Raw genomic sequence first — 25,507 nt, forward strand, 5'->3', positions numbered from 1 at the left:
ATGAGCCAGAGGAAATGAACCGTGAAAATCATGAAACTGGCATGATCTTGCATTCACCTCTCTCTTTTCACTGCAAATGAATTAAAAGCTACCCTCAAAAAATTGTTTCCATTATCCTCTAATACCTTTAAACATCAGATTGCCACGGGAGGACTCACACATTCACATTCCACAAAAACCTCAATGCTTCTACATGACAACTACCCTGTAATCTTGAAAACACAGATATGACAACACAAAGTTGCCAAAATATGTAATTTTCTTTTGAATGAGAAAGGGAAGTGTAGAAAGCCTACTCACTATTTTGCCAAACAAATATTTTTTTACTTGACGCTTAAGCTGTAGAAGCATAGAAATACTGTACCAGCATGTGTCTGTTTTTAGAGAATCCAGTTTAGCAAGACTCATGATCTCAGATGACTGAGCACGGTGTTGTGACCTGGACAGCTCAATCAGCAATGAAAGTTTATTTAGATTTATAGCAACGAAATATGGACAGGCAAGACTCAAGGACACTGGGTAACATGCCCATAAACAAAAATGAAGAAAAACAGAGCAGGAAATTCTGCAATTTCATATATGCAGATGTATACATATATACATATGTACAATATACATTTAGACAAGATGGACAACATGTATACGTAAGGATAATATGTGTATTGAGCATATGTATGTATGTGTGTATATAAAGTTGCAGAATTTCCTGCTCTATTTTTCTTCAATATGTATATTGGACATATATATGTATGTATTTGGTTGCACAAAGATATACAGAGAATGTAGTTAAACCTTGTAACTAATTGAGAAAAAACAATCTAGCCTACTCTGCTTTTCTCCTTCAAAAATCCATGTCTGTTCAAGGGCTCTTGTGGAGAACTTTGCTTTGCAATAAGCCTTGAATATTCATAAAATGGAAATTGCTAGTTATAGAGTAGGGTGTGGGTCCATATGGAAAATGGTTATGTCCTTAGTTTCTAAAAACCGAGAATAATTAAAAGAACTAAAACTTAGTAACTAAGCACTGTACAATACTCTTGCCTTTCACAATGCTTCTGCTATTTTGGGGCAAATTTTCCCAAAATCAAATTCCAAAGACTTGAGGACATGCAACTTATTATTCAGACAATTACTAGATTATAGTTACTGAAGCTCCTCTGAAATTCCACTTTCATTTCACAAGTGGAGAAAGCAGATGTAACGATGTCCCTTCCCTTTCACAGACTAAGCTTTGTGTACATTCTCTGGGGCAGTGATTTGCTAAGAAATGCTGCCTCTTGGCAATTTTTTAGCAATCAGACCAGCCAATAACAATATAGTGTTTTAGCATGAATAGACAAGCTTGACAGAAAAATCTATCAGCTGTTCAGCCCCCACTGCTCTACAAATGAGGAAATGACTGGAATATTAATTGCCCTTAAACAGAAGTAATTACTCACTTTTGTAAGACTACTAGCAGACAGAAATAGATAACTAGAATAGAATATTATGAAAAATGTTCAATTTTTCTGGCTTTAACTGTGTATTTGAGGATGAAAGAACAAATCCACTTCTTAGATGTCTCTTCTTTCCCTGCTGAATAATATCTTCCAATTTTTACTTTGCATGCGAATGTGGAACAGTGAATGGATTTGATACTTAACTGTTGAAATCCCAACGTCTAGTTTCCTATTTTTTGTCCTTTGTTTGGGGTTTGTTAGGCTCTGCTGTTTTGAAGCAAATGATATGTTGAATTTTTTTTCAGACAAAACACTTTTATAAGATTCATGCACATATCAATTCATGCACACCCTAGAAACATCTGAGGCACTGTCTCTTTGAATACATCTGCTTGAATGACAGTACATGGGTTTGAAGTTACTTAGGCAATAAATTTAAATAAAGTTCAGCTGCATAATTACATTGTGAAAAAGTCAATACTTTGATATTCCATAATTTATTCACAAACCATATTCCAACATTTATAAGCACTCTAAAAGGAAGGGTTTGAATTAAATTTTCTATTCGTCTGCTCACCTTAGATTTTCACTATTTTAAATGGACATGCAGCAAATTTATTCTGAAGAAAAGCTAATGTATGCTGTGCAACTAAGCTACAGGCTCTTCCAAAAGAAGTAGAATTTAGTTGCTCAAAATACCAGGCTTTGCCTATTACCTACCAAAAGGCATTTTTTTACTGCACAGCATCAACAGAACTAGAGAGGAAAGCCAAGAGCTTGTGACATAGCATAATAGAGTTGATTAATTACAGTTACCTGGCTGTCATTTTAACCCCATTTCATGTCAGCTGAGCTGCTTCTTTCAGCTAAGAATCTATTTAGTGGAAGAGATATTCTCACAGCCTATCAATTCTTTGATATCTTACTTTCACAAGTGATACTAAATGGAAACCTGCCCTAACCGCATTTCTAAGAGGATTGCTCTCAAGAATAAAGTTTTTGTTGGCACAGCATCATTGTAATGCATGTCTGTCCTATTCACTGTGATTTATGATTTTTCCTATTGTTCTTTATTGCAGGAATCTTGAACACCAGTCCTTCCCAAGATTAATTTTGAAAAGCTATGAATCATCTGATACTATATTGTTCTTTATAAGTGTAATTCTATCCATCTACTTGGCTGCAGAATTAATCCACATGCTTGCTCTTTTATTTCATCAGTTGCATCAAGTAGAAAAGAACTATAGATTTATGAATATTCCTAAATTATGGATGTGCTAATATAGGTACATTTTGGCAGCTTTCTTAGGATTACACAATTACATCCTTTCCGAAGATGGAAGTCAGATGAGTATGTGTTGAATGTTATCTAGTCCAGGCATACCACCACTCTCAGAAAACTATTGTATTGGCAGGAAAATTCCCATAAGAAAATGAATTTTTAGACTAACCAAACAAAATAGGTCTGCTACAGGGAAGGGTCGTAGTTCTATAAAATTAATAGTGTAACAACAAGAACAGACTGCTAAAGTCCCACTCTTTTGTTAGGCTAGAACATACCTGGCATGCTGATGGATGACAGTGATTGAGGTCCCACTGGGAAGATACTATGTCAACAGACTTTTCAGCCATATTAAGCAAATTCATCCAGCCTTGGAAAAGAGACAAATGGGATGGTGCACTGTCTGAATAGTTGATCCCTTCAGGAATATTTTCCACAAGAGCAACCCTGAGAATAGATAAGGAAAAAATAACCACTTAACAAAAGCACTTTTCTTTATTAAAAAATTCCAGATTTTAAAGAATGTCGGGTTTTGGGCCTGTGGTTCAACATCTGCTTCGAGAAGCTTTCAGCAGTGTGCCACCCACAACTCGCTCTGAAGTTGCTGACTGTCATACTCCACACTTCCCAAAACAATAAAGTGCAGGTACTGGTAATGCAGCAAAATGAATTAAGCTTTTGAAGCTCTGCAAAATTAGCTTAAACATAGAAAAGCTTACTTCTTTCAACACAGTAAGTGGGAATCAGTCCTTAAAGCAAGGATGGGAAGAATAAAACAATCTTTTCTTGTTTTACCCTCTCATCTCTGCATTTAGTTTCTTCTCTCTAAGGATGTGGCAAGATGTAAACTCCCTGGTATTCTCTTAGGTTTGCTTTTCTAGCTGACATTTTATTACATTGTAGTCTTGTACATATGAACTTTTCCTTTCCAGTTGTTTTAAGCTACCTAATATTTCTGCTTTTACCTGTGTAAGGCTCTAACTGGGATCCAGTGGTTAAAAAAGAAGAATTATGCCCTTCTAATTTCCTGTTTTTTTCTGAAAGGCTCTTTGACCTAACTGCCTATAGTACTCAAAACATTTGTAAAAGAGACTACATACATTTATATGGATACAAACACATCCAAGAAGTGAAACAAACATTGAAGTAAAATGACAGTTCAAAATATGCTCCTCTGCTTCAGGGAAATGATGTGTGTCATTCAGCATAGTGCTCCACTGCTAGATTTCCTTAAATTGCAGCAGGTAAAGCTTCTCTCTACACTCAGTGGAGGAATTTGGAAATAAAATGCAATTCAAACAAGTTCCCCAATTCTGCCTTTAGGTAAACATACTGAATTTTCAGCTTATCCAAAAAGCACTTCTGTAAGTGTCCCCAACATTTACCACTTTTACTGTGAATCATACAAAACAGATGTAAGAAAGCTGTAGAAGGAACTTGGAGAATACTCCTCTTCATTGTATCCAAGTACATCAAGCATTTCCACACTGGTTTTGTACTTGTTAATAGCTTTAATTATTAACTCCAGTAATAGGAATATAATTTGTAAACTTTAAGTAAATCATTATTGAAAAATTCTAGTGTAAAAGAGAATTGTAAATGTTTTGACTCTTAGAAAAACAGATTAGTGCAGTATATTCTATTAATTCAGTGGACCCCAAAGGGTTTACATGGGAACTTTTACAACTATTTCAGATTATCAAGCATGTTTGTAAAGTGAACCCATGAAAAGACTGAATATTAGTACTCTTAAACAATGTAAAGAAAACCCAGCAAGAATTGTGATAAAGTAAACCTGTGGTCATTATAGTACTCTTAATCTCCTGGCCAGGCAAAAAATTCCCCATCAAACTAGAACAGGCACAGTTCTTCCTTCCATTAAACATTCAAGTATTTTCACTTATTCCCTAAAATCTGTCAAACAACATACCTATCACTAATCTGCAATTACCAGTGATGCTCTCCACAACTGACTATGAACACTTTATTCTATTTTTAACATGAAACTTCTCTATGTTATAGTAATGGAGATGTAACACCAGCAAATAAACCGCAAAACGTTAAAAACACAATTTGATTTTTTTACTGTCTTTAGAGTATATTTTATTCTAAAACATACTACCTACATTATTTACAAACTTTTTGAAATAACTAGTGCTCTAAAAATTTAGTGCCTTGTTAACCCATTAAAAAATAAACTATTTTACTCTAACACTCAAGGTTTTTAGCTTATTTCTGCTGCATATAATCCTGTTACAGAACTTAATAAAACTTTTGTTAGATCCCTTGAGAGCCTGGTTAATTCTTTTTCAATAGTTAACATTACTAATCATATCGCAGCTCTCAGCATGTCCAATGTTTCCAGAATTTTATGGAGAGTTGTAGGATGGCCACCTTCAAACAGCAAGAAATTGAAGCTCAGAAGATAAAGTGATCTCTACAAGGACATAAAAACACCCTTGATAATCCATGGGAAAGATGAGACACGAATCCATATCTTTCTGACATCTTCCATCCCCTACTCAATCATGTGTAGATACAGGAAAGAGTTATTCTGAATATTCTTCAAAGACATTCTTCATATCAAATGATTATACAAAAATAAAATAATCTGTCAAATGTAGTTCTGGTTTAGATAAAATTTAAAAGTGTACATCACTCCCTTGACACAAGTTCTGACCAAAATTTCTCAACATTAGAATATTGTCTGATATGGCACAGTATTTTCCAGTGGAACTTATGCAAATGAATACACTGGAGCCCACAAAATAACTGATAGGACTGAACCTGTCACAGTCATTTCCAGTGGCTTTTAGTAGTGTTTCCTATGGGCAGTTTTCTACTGAACTAGTGTCTCAGTGGAAAGCTTAACTTCCATTTTTCCTATCTCTGTCTTTGGCAGGTTGAAAGCTGCCAAAAAGGTAACACTGTCACAGAAAGGCTGAGATGATCTGGAGACAGAAAAACCAACCACACAAACAAAAAAATCAACAAAATGAAAAAAATACCCACAACCAAAACCACCCATCCACATTTAATCTAGCTGGGGCACTAGTTAAAGAGTTGTTTTCAGAGTTTAGACGTACCTTTAAAAATGAACTGATTCTGTCAAAAACTGCCAATATGTTCCCTTACCCAATCAAAACTCAACACCAAGCTCAGAAGTTATAAAAAAAAGTCAAGTACCAAGTTTTTACACTAAGTGACTTTGCCTTTATAATCTTCCCTTTTTCCTTGGCACAACAGCAAAGTTCCAGTGCTCAGTCAAGATGAGTTTTGTTAAAACTTCTGTGCAAAAATTTGAGTTTGCAAAGCCCCAATTCCATCAATAAAAGCTAAATTTAGCTTTCTTTTTTGTTCCAATATGATCCACAAAGAAGTTTTTCAAATTTAGTATAATAAAAAACTTACAGGAGAGAAGGTTATTCACAGACCTTGAGGAATACAGTGTATTTGGATAATTACATGGTATATCCAGTAAAGAAAACTCCAACTGTGTGTTATATGTAATATTTCCTCGGTAATTAATTATATCTAATTCTTCATATAAGAGGTTACAAAATCTGCTAGCTGTGGATTTCAATTTTAAACAAAATATGTTTCACCCATTAAAGTAATTTCAAGACAGAACTCAAGAGTTAACAGTGAAATGCAAAGCAGCTAAGATTGAACTTAAAATGGACCGTAAGCTCAAACTTAGTACTCAAAAGTTCCTAGATTATTAGCACCTGAGAATGTATCAAGTTCTATAACAGTCCTCTAGCACTGACCATCTCAACTAGTGATGCACATGTATGTGTGTTCACACATGCCCACATTCCTGAGTATATGCACACTATAAAAGCTCTTCAATGACATTTACTTGTCTGCTTTTTGAATTTTAGTCCAGAGATGTCCAGTGACAAAATCGTGGGATGCTGAATGCTTGGTTCAAGATTATTCTTTGAATTAGATCTGCGGTGAATGTAGATAAATTCAGATTTTTGGTATTCAAATATATTTTTCTGCAGCTGAGGTACAGAGTTTTATTTGAATGTTTCTAAATACATGGTAGAGCAGAGTAGTGTGATGTTTAAAATCAAAGGCTGCTCTCCATGTCTTCATAATGAATACGTATTTTCAAGATGGTTCCATGCACTCAATGATAAAAGACTGTAATGAACATATTAACACTTATTATTTTGAGAAATAAAACTGTGCTGGAATTTTAGAGACCCATAGCACCAGTCTCTGTTTTGAAGGAAGTTTCTTCATTTCTTGGTTGTCTTTATATTCAGAATACGGTAACCAGTCATGAGACAGAAGGGTAAAAATGTAAAAACCTGTTGTACAGGAAGCCCGACTAGATAGTCTAAACCAAGTTTCCTAACTTCCCTGTTCCTGGACATGTGAACTGCAAAGTAGTGGGGTAAAAGGGGAATGATTTGACAGGGTTGATAATATGAATGTATATGGGACTACCAGACTATTGTGTTGGAGCATATAATGAAACAGAGCTATGGCTAGAGGGTACAGCAAAGCAGCATTCCTTCTAGCTGTGCTTCCTTAAGCCAAGGAGGACACACTGGTCCTGGGCTTCTGCTCATCATCACAGGAGTCAGTTAGCGACTCCTCACTCACACTGCTCATGTGGGCCAGTGTGGCACTAGGGCACCCTGACATAAGAAAGGGTCACAGCAGTTTACATTACAAATGCAAGAGATGCACGTGCTTTGCTAAATTACATGTAGCTAGAGCCAGTCAAGCTGGCCTGCACCTACTTCAAACATTTTGACAGATCTCCTAAAAGGTGGCCTAAATTCTGTGAATACCATCTGTGACTGGACTCAGAAGACACAGGCCCCTTCAGCCAAGTGAGTGGCCTTATCCTGTTTAATATGCAGCTGCAGAAGGTGGCTGTGGCACAAGAGTGGGAATAAAAAGCCCTGACAACTTCAAATGTTCACCGAACTCCAGCCTTAAGCTCTTCAGCTAATGCTCAGAATTAGAAATTACCTTTCAACCTCCCCCTTCTACGGTTGCCTCTTCTTTGCTCTTAGTCTCCTTTCATTTTTTCTTATCGGTCCATAGAAAAAATGGAAGTATGCTAACTGTATTCCAAAACATATTAACTCCTCACCACTTAGGTCTTTTTATATTTTCCAAAATCAACTTGGAAATTACTGTGCCCCCATAGTGGTTTTTGTGCCCACTCATCATGATGTCTACAAGCCAACTACAGCATGCAGACGTGCACAATACCTCCATTCAGCCTGGCAGATTTCATGTGACAGATTCCTGGTTGGTACAATATAAAAAAATAAGATTTTCAGTCAGCACCTATGTCAGTGGGACAATATTGGTTTTTACCAGTTCAAGATTAGAGTCAATTCTCTAGGCCTTTAGAATAAATAGTTAGAAGCACTCCAGGACTACCTCTTCTCTTTGGACTGCCCCATGGATTCATAGATAAGAAAAAGATGATCCCTCCCCCATCTCATACCATCATCTTCAGAAAGATATTTGTGTTGTAACATATCATAAGCACATAAGTTTCAAAAGAAGAACCCACCATACAAATTCACAAGTCATCAAAGGTTTATTTAAACCTCAAATTAAACATATTTTAGGTGATAAAATGAAGTTTTCATAGTTGCATTTCAGATGCAGCTTTTAGTTCTCAAAGGCAAAACTGCATCCAAAAGAGGGAAAAAACTAACCAGATATTTCATAATGTCACTTCACCATGCCAGGGACACTATTTCCCTGGTGTCAAAGAAAATCTGAACCTTAATCATAAATTCAATCTAGCCTGCCAGGATCATTTTACTACTGGAACCAAGACAGCAGTCATATAAATTATCAAATGAAAAAGGAGCACGAGGAAGAATAATTAGCAAACACTAAAGATCTTCATTTATTTTACTGGCATGACTGATATTTGCCTCAGTTCAAAAAAAACACATAAATAAAGTACAATGAGCTCCAAGCCTTTAAGTAGCCTTATTGATTTTCTTAGGACTTCTCATATGCTTTATGCAGACTTAGCATTTGTCATGAATTATGCAGGTCAGTCCAGCTCAATAATGATCTTTTCCCTACACTTTTACGTATCCAGGTGCAAACCAAAATAATCTTTATCAACTGCCCTTGCTCCCTAAATTGGATGCTGAAATGACAGCATGTGGAGTTTCGTCCTCTAGACTTCAGTCTGGTATTTCTCAGCAATCCAGCAAAGAAGATATTTCACAGGTCCTGAACATACAAATCTAATTCAGAGCACACTGTAGCTGAATTTCACATACAAGAAGGCACAATACAGAGGTTAAATGTTGCAATGTTCTGCTCCTGGCTGTCTTTTTGCAAAACATACATAAGCCTTGGGTATATGTGTGAAATATATTTAATGGACACAGACTAAGAACAGAAACTGCCATCTGTTCTTCATATATATTTCTGTAAGATGCTCCCATTAGGCTATTGTTAGGGCATGAAAAATCATGATAAGAAGCTCTAAAATTTATCTGTGGTACATCTCTGTCCTCATCATGTCTAAAACATACTACAAAATTTTTCAGCACCTTATCATGTGCCAAAATAACTTCCCTTTAGACTGTGATTTCACAGTAGTGTTTAAAAACAACAGAGGGAAAACAGCTTGCATTTTGATCTCATTAAAAAAATACATCGAGAAAGAAGAATGTTGTATCAACATTTGCAGACGACTCAAATTTATTTGGAGTCACAACAGCACTGCAAGAGCTCATATCTGCTCTATCAAACTTCAAGTACCATAACAAGATTCTCTACAACCATCACAACTTCATCCTTCAGTTCTCTTATTTCCCATCATTTCCCTAATTATTTTTTCCCAGATGTTTATTCATTCATTCCAGCTCATTGTGGAACCCTTTGTGATAGGGAACAAAGACAATTTCTCTCATGGTTACCCTCCACCATGATGATGTTTTACATAATGAAATTTAAACTTTACTGTTAAGTGCTCAAAATGTATCATATTGAATGAACAGTTCATTATGGTGAGATTTTCTTTCTTTTTGCTCTTGAGAAAAGAAATGCTAAGAAGAAGCCAGAGTAGAATCAGCAGCATCTTTCTGTGGGGGTCACTGGGTTTTCTAAAGACAACAGGCCTACTCCTGAATTTTATTCTTGGGCATTTTCCACATCAGAAAAGTTTGCTCCAGCCATGTGCCATCCTTTTTTTCACCATCTTTTGCTTTAGTTATTCCCTTATTTGAACTCTTCTATTTCCCTGGCTCCTCCTCCTCTTGCCTGCTTCTTCTGCGCATCACATCTTACGTGACCTCTTTTGTTTTGCTTCTTCTGGTTAGTCTTCCTCTCAATAAATTTCCTCCAAGTTGATCAGCAGAATTACTTAATTGGCAGAAAGCATAGTACTGATATTAAATCTTCAAGACACAGTTCTGCGTATTCTGTCCTGTTCCTCCACCATATCTGATTTTGTCCGGGTAGACTGAAAGTTCTTAATTAGTGGCACTTCTTGTTAGCCAAGCAGTAGCGACAAACACAGCAGGATTCATCTTTGGTAAATTCCTAGGAATTCCTGTATTAAGCAGCATTAAGTTTTTCAGAAGGAGCACGGGCTCTGAAAAACCTCCACTGACAACACAAAATTTCCAGGGACACACTTTCAAGTACTGCTACCTAAATTGTCATCATTCAAACTTTTTACATCAGAGGCCTCATGCAAATCTAATTTGGCTTACTGTTTTGGGTGAGAGTTTATTTGTATATGGGGTTTTTTGGTGGTTTGTTGTTGTTGTTGTTGTTTTGTTGGTTGGTTAGTTGGTTTACTTTTTTAAGGGAGTTTACAGATATTTTGGCAGTTTCCTAAAAAGAAGAGACAAACCAGTGACAACTAAGATTTGTAATTACTATCTCTAATGATAGTTCTTTGAAAGTTTGTTGCAGCTTACCTTTAGCTGCAGTAAATAGAAAACCAGATATATTGCTTTAAAAATCTAAGCCATGAACAGTGTAAGTAGAAGTTCCAAACTCAAATGGAAAAGGTTTCCTGGGTGATCAAGTCTCTCTCCTTGCTACTTCAGACAATATTTCATATGCTTTTATTCTTACATTATCCAGATAAAGAAAAGATAGTAGGACAAGGAAGGGATTTTACCACTACTTGTCATACTGGAATATTTTTTATCCTGCTGGTTTCATAGGCAGAAACCTGCTTCTTTTGATATCCTTTTACCTGCTCTATCCTTTATCCTCAATAACCCAGATTCCACCCTATAATTTCTCTCTCCTGTTGTATTTTCATGGATTACAATAATTTCCCTTTTTAGCTTTCACCCTGCACAGTCAAGTGCCTTAAGTGTCTTTTTTATTATAGCGACTCTTCATTCCTAAAACCTTCTCCTACTAAGCACGAGTTCAATCTTCTTGATTACTGATGGTCAGTTACACATATTATTGCAGATTAAAACTTATCAATGCCTTTCAAGCATTGATGGTATTAAATACTTGGCACTTCTAGTTTCCTCTTACCTGATGTAAATTGCATTGCATCTATCTCTAAGCAATTCTGTCTCCTTTTGTTAGTTTCTCTAAGGAATTGTTTCCCTTCAATAGTATGAAGATGAAAAATTTAGTAAAATTGCAGTTCGACTAATGCCTGGGAGAGACAAAAATCACACTGGTACCAAAATGGTACTTATATCCCCATGAGAAACCAAAAGATACATTTAAGATTCATTACAGCCTCACAAATTTTAAAAAGTGTTTTTCCATTCTCAGTCTGAGGAAAGGGCATTTTTTGATCACTCAACTATTTTCTGCCTTTGGATCATGTATCTTCTTGTTCAAATTTAATTCTAATGATCTCCGTAGGGAAATATACCTTTAGGAGGTACAGGAACAGTCAGCTGTTACTTTTGTCACATATTTGTCAGAAAACTGACTAAACCAGACCTCTGTCATTCCCTACCTCCGCATGACTGCTGTAATTGGTGAAATTCAAAGAGTAAAACAAAGTAAAAAGATACAAAGACTAAAGAAAGAGACCAATTAAAAGCCAGATGGCTGCTGAAACATGAAATGCGCATAAGAAAAAAAATCTTTTTACAACGTTTTTCTAAAACTCTAAGCAACACATTCCAACAAAACAGTCAACAGTTGAGGTAGCTTTATTTCTCTCAAAGTTGCTTCTGAGGATGTTTTATTATTATTTTCAACTAATTCAAGATCAGACTAACTGCAGAACTTTAGGAGTGATAAACTCCATGAAAAATGAAACATGAGAAATGTTGTTAAGCAGAGATGACAAAAAAAAGGTGAAAATACAGAAAGTTTGCAAAGAACAATTTTGAGGTGTTAACCCAGTCTCTGATGGTGGGATCTGCAGAAAAAAAGCTTGAAGAAATTCTACTGAAAGATTGAGGATTAACCCTTAGCAAGGAGACAAGTGATTGCCAGAATCACCTGTGTCATACTGAATCCTAGGGAAGGCAGACACCCCTTTGAGAAGTGGACATAAAAAGCTCACATGACTATAAGGAAGAGCACCACTGCAGAAGGAAATAAGGAACTCCAACTGGCATTCCAGCAAACAAAACAGCAGACAGTATTATCAAATAATTCAGGTTAGATGATACCCCTGGAGGTCATCTAGTCTAACCTGCTCAAAACAGGTCCACTTAGATCAGGTTGCTCACCACTTTTTCTGGTGAAGTTTTGAGTATCTCCAAGGATGGAGACTACACAATCATCTCTGGGTGCCTGTTTTGATATTTAACCACACTCACAATGGAGTGATACATTAATAAAGGTTAGTAATGTTTTACACCTATTTTGAATGAACAACAACCTGAGAAATATAATAAAGCTTTTCATTTAATCCTATTCTATGAAAAGTTAAAGAGCCTAGGTCAATAGTAAGGTAAGATGCCCTGCTCTAATATCCATGCTCTTTCACTTTTTCATTTGTAGCACCTATTCTCACTTTTCACCCGCAAATGAATGATTTTGTGCTTTGCAGTAGTAAGTAACATTTCTGTAACTCCAGACCATAAAATCAACTATGATATTACCCTATTCTTTTGCAGAATTCCCAGGTTCTTCCTAACAGTCGCAATATTTCTCAAACCAGTTTTTGAGCACAGAATACACTAGTTACAATATAAATGGCATCGACCTTGAGGATCAGTGATTCTCAAACAACATTGCTGTACACTCCCTGTTCACGATTTTACAGTACCCACTGCTGTCTTTCCTTTGTGTAATTTCTAATCCAACAAATGGTTTGTTCAGAGCAGATCTACTGCCTTACTTTGCTTAAGTAGTCAATTACATTATCAGTGGAAATGGAAATTACATTAGTCTGGTACAAGCTATCTTTTACAAAATCAAGGGAAATATTTATCACTCTTTCCAACATCTCTGTGCTAAAATATTGTATTATATTGAAGTAAGATTTACAGGCTGAGATCTTTTTTTTTTTTTTAAGCAGAGGGTATGTCAGCTTAAAAACCCTACCTGGGAAAGTATAAAATTTCAAGTAATCTATTCCAAAGGGACCAGACTTTCATCACAACAGATGAAAAGAATTTTTTTTGACCGAATCATGATTTCTAATGAGCAAATTATAATCAGTAAATTAAAGCAATGCAGATGGGATGTGGAAAATTCACTTGCTACAGTGAATGAGATATATGAAAATGATTAGCTAAATTATTATAGAACAAAACCAACTGTAAAACAAGAAAAGTACCTACATAAAACCAAAAGTAAAGCTTATTTCAAAGGAACTTCAATAGGAACACTAAGTAGTAAAGCAAAAATATTCCCTAATGTACTCCAGTTCAGTAGCTGTATTTATAAATTAATTTGGACATTTACAGCTAGAAATTTCTACATAAAAATATATTCAAGGAGAGAGAAACTCAAAATGTCCTATTACCTTATACTAAGTGAATGGATATGAAGCCATCTTGTCTTGATCCAAAAAAAGGAGACCCCCCCCCCACATTTATTGGTTACTCATTATGCAAGCTATTCCTTTGCCATTTGAAAAACACCCTCAGTATTTCATTTTGCCATTTCCAGTATTTTCTGGACCTATAGTTTCTAAGTTAACATAACTAAAGGTAAGTTCATTGGGAACTGGCCTGCTGTACCCATATAGGCTAAACTACCACTCGTTCTTTTCTTATTCTGTTTCTAATACTTACCATAAACTGTGTTCTACAGCATCTTCTGGTAAACAGTTTATCCAGGCTTACTCAAAGAATAAGGATTGACAAGTCTACATTGATGAAATTTTATTTTCCCACTGAAAAATAGAAACATCTGATGAAAACTCAACACTTGAAAATAGGAATTGCCTTGCCCCATGCCAATCTTCTCAGGAGCTCCACCCACTCTAGTATAATTCCTCTGGTGGATACTTTAGAGACATAATGAAAGCTTATTATAACTAACAATCTTACAAGTTCAAGACTAAGTTCTTTAGGGTACAGACTGTGTCATCTCTTGTTTTTTGTGCAATATCTAACATATTCTAGAAGACCTCCAGAAGTCCCTTCCAACCCTAACTATTCTGTGATTCTGTGATATTCTGGACAATGATATATTACAGACTATATTAGGATTATGTGAAGATAGATAGATGCAAGGACAGATAAAACCAACAGGCTACCATTGGATTAATTTATCTTTCCTAATCCTTACTGGTAGAAACATCTAGACCTTCGACAAATAACCTACAACTCAGAGTAGATTCCTATCACCTTCTTTCCCACCACACAATCTTTCAAAACCACTTCCCTGGTCTACCATTACAGGGGGAGGAAGATGTTTTGAAAAGAGGATACTGATCTGAAGATTTCACATCTCTGTTTCAAAAACCAGAGAAACCTCAGGGATGAGAAGGAGTGGAGGAGGTTGTTTCTGTGGAGTAGTACTTTAGTTATAACTGATTATAAATGTTTTAATAATATTTCTCCCGAAGGAAGAATTCTGAGGAGGTTGTTTTTTTTTCAACCAAACTATGCATATAAACGGAGATGCTATGGCATGAAAAATGTCTTAAAGTATGTCTCCATCCCTTGGCCCAACTGCTGCCCAATAAATAACACAAATGACTGATAAGCTGCACAGCAGCTTCAAAACAAAGCTCTTCCTATTGATGCTCCAAAGAGAGAAATGGAGACAAAGCTACAGCGAACAACAGACTCTAAAAAGGTTCATAGTAATGGTGATGGGAGAAGGAAAAGCAGCAACAAAGTACCAGTTCTTTGCCTCCCCTGTTTGTCTACTGGCAAGCAAAAACTTCTCACAAAATTGATAATTTCCTCTTGACCTCCCAGGTGCAAGCCAACTGTTTATGGAAACTGTTCACAGATTCCTCATGTGTGCTTCACCTGATGAGGCAGATGGTGGACTGTAGTGAAGCAAAACAAATTAAAATCCAGACTCCCTAAAGTGAATAACAAAATTCCTAACACTTCAGTTGGAACAGAACTTAGCTCTGACTTATTAATTTTAAATAACCTCTAAAAAAGACTATACATAAGGGATTCTACCATAGTTCACTTTTTAAACCCATTAACTGTCTGTTTGATCTCATTAATAATCAACTGTAGTTAATTCTGGCCCACCAATTTTATGTGCCTCAAGAGTTTATGCATGTAAAAAAAGAATAAATAATTAGCATGTAGAAGGATCACAAATGTTTAATTTGTAAGGAATGAAAATTGCAAGTGAATGCTTTTAACAACCTAGTTTAAATGGTTACTGATGATTAAAAGTAGTGTACAAAAGAAGCCATTTGAAGCTGTTTAATATCTGATGTAAGGGGCAGTATCTATTGGAACTAGCCTCATCAGTGGGCATACACACACAAAATTTAATAAGTCACATGCTTTCTCTTTACACAGTTGCTCATTCTATGGGTCTTATGAACTCTGCATTATTTCCTACCCACAGTTTTCACAGACAGCATAAAAAGCACCACACACACAGTTGGTAATGTCCCTGATATGGTGATTAAGATACTTGTCTGAAAGGGAAGAAGCAAGGAAAACCTTAGAGCTCAGCTCTTCTGCTTTCCATCTACTGCTCCCTCTATAAAGAGAGGCACCAACATCCTCATCTGGTAAGGTGTAAGCTCTGCTTGGTTCTGTCTGAGCATATCTCCCAGATCAGTAATTACCCAGAGGAACACTTTAATTGTGAAACCCAATTTTGCTGAAGGACAAGATGGGGAACTCTGCTAAAAAGGTAGCAGTGTTAGAAATGCAGAATAGAAGAAACCTTGCCTGGTTGGGGTATATTTTTTATCGGAGTAATTTTTTAAGAGATTTTTTTAAAAAAAGTAATTCTAATGGATTATGTTCTGAACTTCAGCTCTTAATTTCTGTAAAATTTGCATTTCAGTACACAAGGTGTGGTTTGGGATACCTGCATGAGTTTTCAAAGGAGGTCATTTCTAGCAAATGTTACAATAAGCCAAAGTGAGAAGACAGAACTATCACAAGCCACTTAGAGCTCTCAAAATAATTTTAAAAACAGCATGATGCTGCTATAACAACATCAGGTTTGCATGGCAAGGTTTTGGTAGGAGGGGGCTACTGGGGTGGCTTCTGTGAGAAGCTGCTAGAAGTTTCCCCTATGTCCAATGAAGCCAATGGCAGCCAGCTGCAAGACAGACCCACCACTGGCCAAGGCCAAGCCCCTCAGCAACTGTAGTAGCACTTTGAGGATAACATAGTTAAGAAGGGGAAAAATTACTACTGTCAGAGAGAGGGGGGAGAATATGTGAGAGAAACAGCCCTGCAGACACCAAGGTCAGTGGAGAAGGAGGGGCAGGAGGTACTCCAGGCACTGGAGCTGAGGTTCCCCTGCAGCCCACAGTGAGGCAGGCTCTCCCCCTGCAGCCTGTGGAAGTCCACAGGGAAGCAGAGATCCAGCTGCAGCCCACAGAGTACCTCACACCAAAGCAGGAGGATGTGCTCAAAGGAGGCTGTTGCCCTGTGGGAACTGGAGCAGGCTCCTGGCAGGATGTGTGAACCTGTGGAAAGAGGAGCCCATACCATCCTGAAGCAGGTTTTCTGGCAGGACTTGTGACTCCTGCAGGGAAACCACATTGGAGCAGCCTGTTCCTCTAAAGGACTGCACCGTGTGGGAGGGACCCATGCTGGAGCAGGGGAAGAGTGTGAGGAGTTCTCCCACTGAGGAAGAACAAGTGCCAGAGATAATATGGGATGAACTGATTGCAACCTATCCTACTAGCTGTTTCCTGACTCAATTCAATAATTTATTCACATTACAATGCTTTCCTAAAAGATTTATTTTAATATGAAGTTACATCTCTCTGCCAATTTATCATTTTGCCCTCCCCTCCCCCCCAAGTATGTTGCAACATGACTTCTTTTCCCAGTTTTCCTTAATCCTTCAAGTCTTGGCTGACAGACTTCCAAATACACATTAAGTCACTCATCCAACTTCAGAAATTTATGTTGGCACATCCTTACTGCTTTATTTGTTACCCAGGTTTTGGAAAGTTCATTCTGGAAATCTATTCTGGACAAAAAGTGCTCCTGGATAACAAGACAATCCTTACTGTGACTTAGAGCACACAGAAGTAAACTATTGAAATTATTTTTATTTTATGCTCTCTATATTCTTTGCCTTCTGTCCGGTTTCAAAGAATAACTAGATTAATACAATCAGTGTTTTATTTGCCACTAGCTCAAATACAATGAGAAAAATATAAAGAGGAAAAATATAATTTTTGCAACAAGACTATTTAGAACAGGTTTTTTACACCTCACAAATGTACACAATAAAATAGATATCAGTCTATAAATTGTGTGTCTGGAAAATAACTAAATGTTTGGGAAACTACTTTGATTCAAGAACAAACTGAAAGTAAATATGAAGATCAAAAGGGTTCACCAAGTGGTATGTCTGTTCAAGAAGATCAAAGAAAACAAAAGTACAAAATAATAAAATCTGATGGAGGTTACTGAAATAAAAAACAGGGCAAGCAGGACAGACCTAAAACAAATACCACCACCACCTTTCCATCGCCCACAAATAAACCCCCACAACCTACTAAAAATAGAAAGCAAGAACCACATAACTTATAGCGCATTTATGAAATACATCAGTGAGCCATAACATATGACCTCACGAAAAAGAAATTACTTCAGCTTCAGAGCATACAAAAGCCAAAAGAATGCATTGCTGTCTTCTCCTCAGCACACACAGACTGTCCCCTGAGGCTGGGACGGTTTATGAAAATCAAATACCTTCTGTGATTGCATGCTTTCTACTATAAGTCAAATAACTAAAAGACACAAACAGTTAAAATGAAGATTAGAACAATAATAGCTTGCTGTAACAAAAAAAACCCGAACCAGGAAACTAAGAAGCTTTGCTGACATAATAATCTATGCTGAACACTCCCTCATGTACCCATCCCCCAAAACAAGTACAAGTTAAGGAATGGATATTTTTTTCAGTTTTCACATAGTTTAAAAAAAGGCAAACCCCACAGATTTTTGTAGGTAGAAGATATCAACTATTCTATGAAAAACCATCAAGGCCCCAAATCAAGAAGCCACATAAACAAAGCCCCTTCTTTTACAAACCCCAAGAATTGACTAGTTGGAATTATTAACTACTTGAAATTTAAGCTTTCCATTGTGCTACAAGAAACAAGAAAATCATGAACGAGCCCACATTAATACAAGAAAACTACTGCAAGTTATCAGCAAGATATTGATAAGCATTAGCAGAAGCTTTTTGCTTCTAATTAGTAGTCATACACAAAATAATGGCATTTGTAATGAAAATCACTGTTCCCAATGTTGTCTTCAAATGCAAAGTTTCAGCAGCTTGAAAAGGCTTTCTATTGTTTCAAATTGTTTCCTTTTCACTAGAAATGGGACATGTTTTTTAAAAACACACTGAATGGCTAATGAAATTCAATAATCTGTGTTCCGGATGCACTCCTTCAGTGCCATGCAAAAATACACATTTCCAAGTAGTCTTGAATTTATTAAAAATGCTCTGCACATAAAATAAATTTTAGATTAAACTAAATGTTGTTCTTGATGAGATAAATGATGTTACTAAAAATCCTCTTTTCACTATCATATTATAAAAAAAAGCAGCAGCTAAGTATTTAAAATTAGGTAAATTTGGTGGAAAAAAAGTAAATTTAACAGATTAACTCTTTAAACAATCAAAACACTTATGGGGCGGGGTAGGTGTCTTAGGCTAATCGGGAAGTAGTTTGTGAGGTAGAATCTCTCTCCAAATGAGAGACACCAAGCAGAAACTCTTTGTTCCAGTATAACTCACAGCAGCAATTTCAACTTTCAACTCAGTAGTTACTGCATTCATAGTAATTCTAGATTCAGATAGTTTGCAATACTCCAACAGAGAGACTCAAAGACAAGTAATAAGCACTCAGAGGGTGCAGATGGAGATGTGGTGCCCCAACTCTTTGCTGGTCTGAGCAGTGATCACAGAGAATTTGCCTGGCAACAGCCACACTCCCCTCTCACCAATGGCACGCTGCAGAGGGGAAGTACTTTAGGAAAGAGAGGACAATAGTTTTATACAGAAGCAAAATGCTTGGCAGTAAAATTAAAAGGCACAAGACGGACATGAACAACCATGATGGTTTCATTAGCAATGCGATAGAAAATTCAGTCACTCCATCTCTGTGTTCTGCTCTTGTTGATCACTATCATTTCTACTTATATCCAATACTAGTATGGGTCCAACATCACACCAAGCCAGACTGGACTGAGCAGTGTTTGCCTTTAGAACTGTTAACTTGCAGCTGCTTAACCAACAGAAAAGAGCCTTCTGGGATTTTTAACTAATCATAACAATAATTTAAAAAAACTGCTAGAAATATGTTCCTTAGAAAATAAGCAAAGATCCTTTCTTTATCTTTTCCTCTTTCTGATATAGAGATGGGTAATTTTCATTTAGCTACATCTCATGCAATCAGGTATTCTGCACAATTTCAAGGCTGGCCACTGTGCATGCAATGTGATGACTTTCCAGCATGCATTTGCTTTCTAAAACATTGGCACTGAACAGTAGAACAATATTTAGACATGGACAGGAGAGCTCAAAGCTTTGCCACTACTTTTGATCTTGAAAAAAACCAAACATAGAATATTTCCTGGGGACTGAGGAAGAATAACCAAAGGTTAGTTGTTTTTCCACTTTAACTCCAGTTATCTTGTACTCCTCACTTGTCACTAATGTCTAGGAAGAGCATCCCACATTACAGACATTACTAATAAAAGGCCAATCAATAGATGGTGAGACGCATTTGAAGTCCATTAAGCTTGAATAATATGTCAAACAAATGTCCCTCTTCATTGCCACATCATTAGCAACAGTATGAGTTCAAAGAATTCGTATTACCTGAAACCTGGAAGAGGGGAAAAAAAGGTACATACCATCATCATGATGGATTGCTGGATCTAAAGAGCAAAGGAGAGGAAAAGAGAAGATGCAACAACAACAATAAAAGGATTGTTATGACGACAATTTACTTCCAATATGAAATAATTTACTTCTATTTAAAAAGTAGCATTTAGGAAAGGGGTGTTTATCTTTGGTTTTTGTTACTGATTAAACACCACATCTCTATGTCTCCTGAAGAAATTAAAAACAAATCATTCATTGTTTGTGGATAAATCTTTGAATTTGATTCAAAGCTTTTATCATCTTCAGTAGATTTTTCAAATAAACTCATCTTGGTTATAACTACAAGCAAAAAAGTCAGAATTTGTGAGTTAAGGTCTAGACATGGCAGTTCCAGTTTATTTCCAGATGAAAGATATCATAGAAACAACTAAAACCTAAGTTTTCTGTAAAGAATCTATAACTATCTCTTTCTTAGAATTGCCATACATGGGTTAGTATCATACTAGGTTAATATAGTCAGGGCAAGAGGAAAACTTACTGAAAGACTTTTTTATTGCAACATACAAATATTCCACAAATATATCAGGGCAATAGTGAAGATAATACATATAACTTTAATACCATAACATAGCTAACTAATTTTGAGTCAGCCCCACTGACAACCCCACTGCATATCTTGCAGTATGGTTTCTCAGACACAGCTGAGAAACAGATAAATAAGTTTGGTACAGCAACAGATTAGCCAGCTGATAGGCCTTTGATTACCACAGAATTACAAAGAAAATTCAAATCTGTGGTTTCTGAGATCAGAAAAAGCTAACCTATTCTTTTGTAATGTGTGCACACCTTCGTGGTACATTTGCGCCAACGCCGTTGAGCCTCTCAAACAGCGTTAAATGTCCCATATTTAACATTTTTTGGTTTCATTTCTCTCTGAGAGGGTACAATTTCTTCTGTCTACTTTCTATTTTGCTCCTATATAACAGGACTTCCATGCTGTGCACTGAACACTCCAGACAGTTCTGTGTGACCCAGATTTTTCTCAGAGTAACTTGTGAGAATCTTCAAATATATTCATATGACCCTTTCCCAACTACTCAGACTAAAATTAGACAATACTGAAGTATATGTATTAATTCCACATCTATGTACTGTTGAGATCACAGTTTCTTGACATGGCTGAATCAAGAGATGCTCATGAAACACTCACTATTAATCATGAAACACTTCAATAGTGCTTTAAAAAAGTACGCAGAAAAGACATAATTTTGGCTTATTATTTATACTTGTGTAAAACATTCTGAAGATGGTAGTGACAATTCTCAGAGAAACTAAGTTCTTGAATTGCAAAATGGCCCTTTCCAAATTGTACCTGTCCTTGTTATGCATCATCTGATGTAAAACAGAAAACTAAGACAAAATACAGTAACACAAACACAGCACATCAATACAGGTGACCTCACTTCAGAGAATGTATCATGCACATTATGCCTGAACAGCTCATACAGGGCAAAGGAGGACAAGCACAGGAGGAAATTATTGCACTGTTTCTATAGAAAGTACATCATTACAGTGGGAAAAAGCAGCAATATAATCAACTCCTTCCTTTTTTCAGACCCTGGTTAAGGGAAGAAAATAACATCCTTCAAAACAGTCTTGAATATCAACTGTTATGCAGCCATTATATTATTTCATCTGAGAGATGAAGGAAAAATAATTTAAAATTTTCTGATTAAAGGTCACAGCCTGTTCTACAGTCTGAACAAAGCACTTACCATCTATTTATTTTGCAAAAGAAAACATCATTATTTTAATTAAATCTTCTTGCTTTGAAAGAAAAAACAAAACAATCTCTTCAGCTCAGTTACTCTACTGACTGAGTGGAGGGCACCACTTTCTGCATTTCACTTGGCCACAGCTCTACAGAGCATTAATGGGCACAAGTAGTTAAAATATCTGCTGAAAGAAAGTTGACCCTTCTAATCCAGACTTTTCTATAGGGCTTCTAAGTACGGTACCTAGGCAGGTGATGATGGTGCCCTTTTGGAGCCTATGAAGCTGTCCTTTCTTTGTGCACTAACAGAGCAGAACACACCTCTTAGCCCATTATATTCTGGTAACAAACAAAAAAAAAAGTACAGAAAACAGACACTGTGCCAAAGTCCTGAGGTGACTGAAGAACCAAAATACTAGTGATCTTACTGGTGGTATAAGCTCCTCTCCCACTGCTGAAAACTCAGCATTCCAGCTATATCAACTCCCCTAAATCCTTATTCAGCAGTGAAACATTTTGAAAAGCATTTCTTGGCATCTTGCCCTTGAGCAGAAGAAAATTTGCATTTTTACAGCATTTCTGACTGTCAGCACTAAAACATTCTAATAGGTTTTGCAGCTGTGGGGAGAATTGAGAGATGGTCAGCGGATTCCTATGGCAGACTGCTGGGAGCCAAGTGCCTGAGGGTGCTGAGGCAGGAGAAACCAGCTGACCTGACCAGTCTTCACACTCCACAGAAAATTCAAACAACACCTTTCACTTCCAATGACTGTACCAAAACAAAGGCCTTTCCTGATCCATGAGCTCTATGAGGCAGGGAACGTTAAAATCCTTATTTTTTTTGCTTGATCTTAACAAAATAAGCAACTTCTTGTAAGAACCCATTAAAGAGCAAAAGTATAGCTGATTGCAACCTCAACTCCCATACGCTGTACCTAGTGTATGGGTTTTAAGTCAGAGATCACAGTAAATACTGCAAGCAAGAGCAAAATTAGAGAAACACCAGCTCCCAGGTTTCTGGGAGGGGACAGGGACAGCAGTGTGGCTGACTTAAAGGTGCTTCCTCAAAAAACATTACCTCAATGTACAAGCAAGGGGCAGAGTGAGAGGTAGCAGTAACATCAAGAACCAGTCAGCACATGCAGTGTCTCTAGAACAGAGCTTAAGGCTGAGGTGTCTGGCAGAAGGGGACTGCAATACCAGGAGCTGCCGTTCATCAGGTGAGTCATTCAGCATTTGGTTGCCCAGTTTCAAAGGGAGAATTAAGTTCAGGAATCCAAGTCCAAGTAAGGGGTTAAGGGCACTTTCCTCTGCTAAAAGCAGAATAGCACTCCTTCTCCACAGTGTCTCTAGATTAAACACTAACCCAACATATTTCCCCCCAAAAGACATCCCTCGGCCAACCCAAGAAGAGCCTCCCTTGCTGTTTCAGTACATCTGATTAAAGCCTACTAATTGCTCTCAAAAAAAAAAGTAATCCTTCTCTTGAGTAGAACAGCTTATGTATTTTGATTTCAAGTGTAATAAAACTGGGATCACATAAGCATATTCACTAAATTACCAATCTTATGACACAGCCTTCTAGTACTTACACCAAAACTAATTAGCTGAATTCTTATCCTAACCAATACTTAAAACTGTGGATTCGCTTGATATTTGCAGCACTGTGGCCAACTCATTTATCCTCGAGACACTGTCTCCAAATATAGACTCAAGATGGCTCATCTAGGCAGGAAACACGCATGTGTGTGGGAGGGAATCTGAAAACCTTCCAAGGAATGGAGTTTATGCCACTTCCTAAACCACTGGAGGATAGGGGAAAACCACAAAAAAGCCTGTAGGAAAAGCCCAAGGGAAGAGCAATTCTTTGTCAGAATCTCACCAAGCCAGACCCAAATGACCAGGTAAGGAAAGAGAGAAGGAAAACAAGTAATAGATGTCTGTCAAGGGGAAGGAAAAGAAATTTTAAAAGCTGTAAAAATACGAAAGCAATGAGGAAACATCTTTATTGCATGACAAAATTTAATCAGCGTGTAAGCCAAGAGAAAACTAAATCCACACGAGCAGTTCACATGAACTACTTCAAGTCAGAGTTTGTAGACAATGTAATAACAATTTAACACACCACCATCCATTATTCAAAACATCCACTCTCACAATGAAAGTTCTCGAAATCTAGCTTACTTCTCATATTTGAAGTTGAGAGTAATGGTATACCCCACATTAGGGCCTGCCAGTATCCTGCCTGTGTGACACAGTCACAGTGCCTCTGTCATTTTCCTGCCATCAAGGTGTTACATCGCTCACTGCTTGAAAAAATGATAACCTCACCCTTGTAAAGAGCAGATCTGTAGCTCACATTATCACATTGTAGACAGCTAGATGCTACATTGAAGGGTAAAATACAAGAACATGAGGATCCTGAGGATCCAAGGTGAATTAAAATGAAGAAAGACAAGGTACATATTGCAAAGTTTCCACTAGAAAAAAAACCCAAGTAACTAAAAGTGTGACCCGATTCTGTTGAATTTAGAATAAGAAATCTATCTGCCATTGCTATTTATTATCTAGAATGCCATATATACTATTAACCAAGAGGTACTACATCATTTAGTTTTCTCTGTTCACTACTATGCTGTAATTGAAGATCTCCAGGATATGCTTATCAAAAAACCACACAATTGTGCTTTCTGCATCTTTCAAAAGGTTATGATTAATCTCTAGACATGAAAGGACAAGGACACCATCAGAACAGAAAGTTTTTTTAAACCCCAATTTTACTTACCAAAAGTACTATGTTATTCCTCCCACTTTCTCCTTAGTTTCAAGAAAGGCACAGAAAAATTTGTTTTTATTTAATTGCTTTTTGCCTGTTGTATTTCTACCCCCTCACCAGGAAGATGTAAAGGTTGGGTTAGTTTTTATTTCTATTCTTCTAAATATCTCCATTGCAGTTTGAGGCCACAGTTCTACTATATTCTCAATTTTATACACACACACACACACACACACAAAAATCCTACTGAGTTTGTTTTCTTGACATCTTATTTGTTTATACATTCTTAATTCTGAGTTGATGTTTTTAAGATTCACTATCCATAAATGTTAGAAAAAGCCCTCCAAATACAGTAGTACACAAAAGTTTGCTTCATATCAAGTGCCTGTTTCTTGACAGTCACTCCAGGTAATACACCTAAATGGCAGCTGGAGAAGGTCTGCCCCCAGCCCGTAGCAGGCAGTTTCCTTTCTAACAGAGATGAGGACAGTAAGGCACACACAGCTCAGACAATGCTGCCCTCTTTAGGTGAAGCCATTTTTTGCCCCTGTCATGCATAGGGAAATCCAGATGCCGTTCTTGGTGTTAACGTTGCCCTTTTAAATTTAAATCTGCAATTTTCCCACTTATGTTTTATGGCATGCACACTTCAGGGAATACCCTGAATATCCATCAGGTCAGGAATCAGGAGGTGAGACTTCCCAACACAACAGTAAGTGCTCACTAGGTACCTGTTTGGCCACTGAAAAGAATCTCAGTCCTTTCTTTTGTTTGTACCATATTTAAGTCTTGAGTAAATACCATTA

General features: G+C 36.9%; 1 protein-coding gene across 3 annotated transcripts in view; it reads right to left on the bottom strand.

Annotated features, from left to right (window-relative positions):
• PLD5 (phospholipase D family member 5) overlaps positions 1-25,507 on the bottom strand; it is a 171,665-nt gene that overhangs the window by 63,102 nt on the left and 83,056 nt on the right. For all 3 annotated transcript variants that reach the window (XM_051783815.1, XM_051783816.1, XM_051783817.1), the window contains one exon: positions 3,000-3,168. In XM_051783815.1, the coding sequence (XP_051639775.1) occupies positions 3,000-3,168 (169 nt within the window). The remainder of the gene's footprint in view (positions 1-2,999; positions 3,169-25,507) is intronic.

Source organism: Manacus candei, unplaced genomic scaffold (genome assembly GCF_025592945.1).
Source record: "Manacus candei isolate 608988 ecotype Guabito, Panama unplaced genomic scaffold, ASM2559294v1 h1tg000017l, whole genome shotgun sequence".
NCBI classification, from domain to species: domain Eukaryota; kingdom Metazoa; phylum Chordata; class Aves; order Passeriformes; family Pipridae; genus Manacus; species Manacus candei.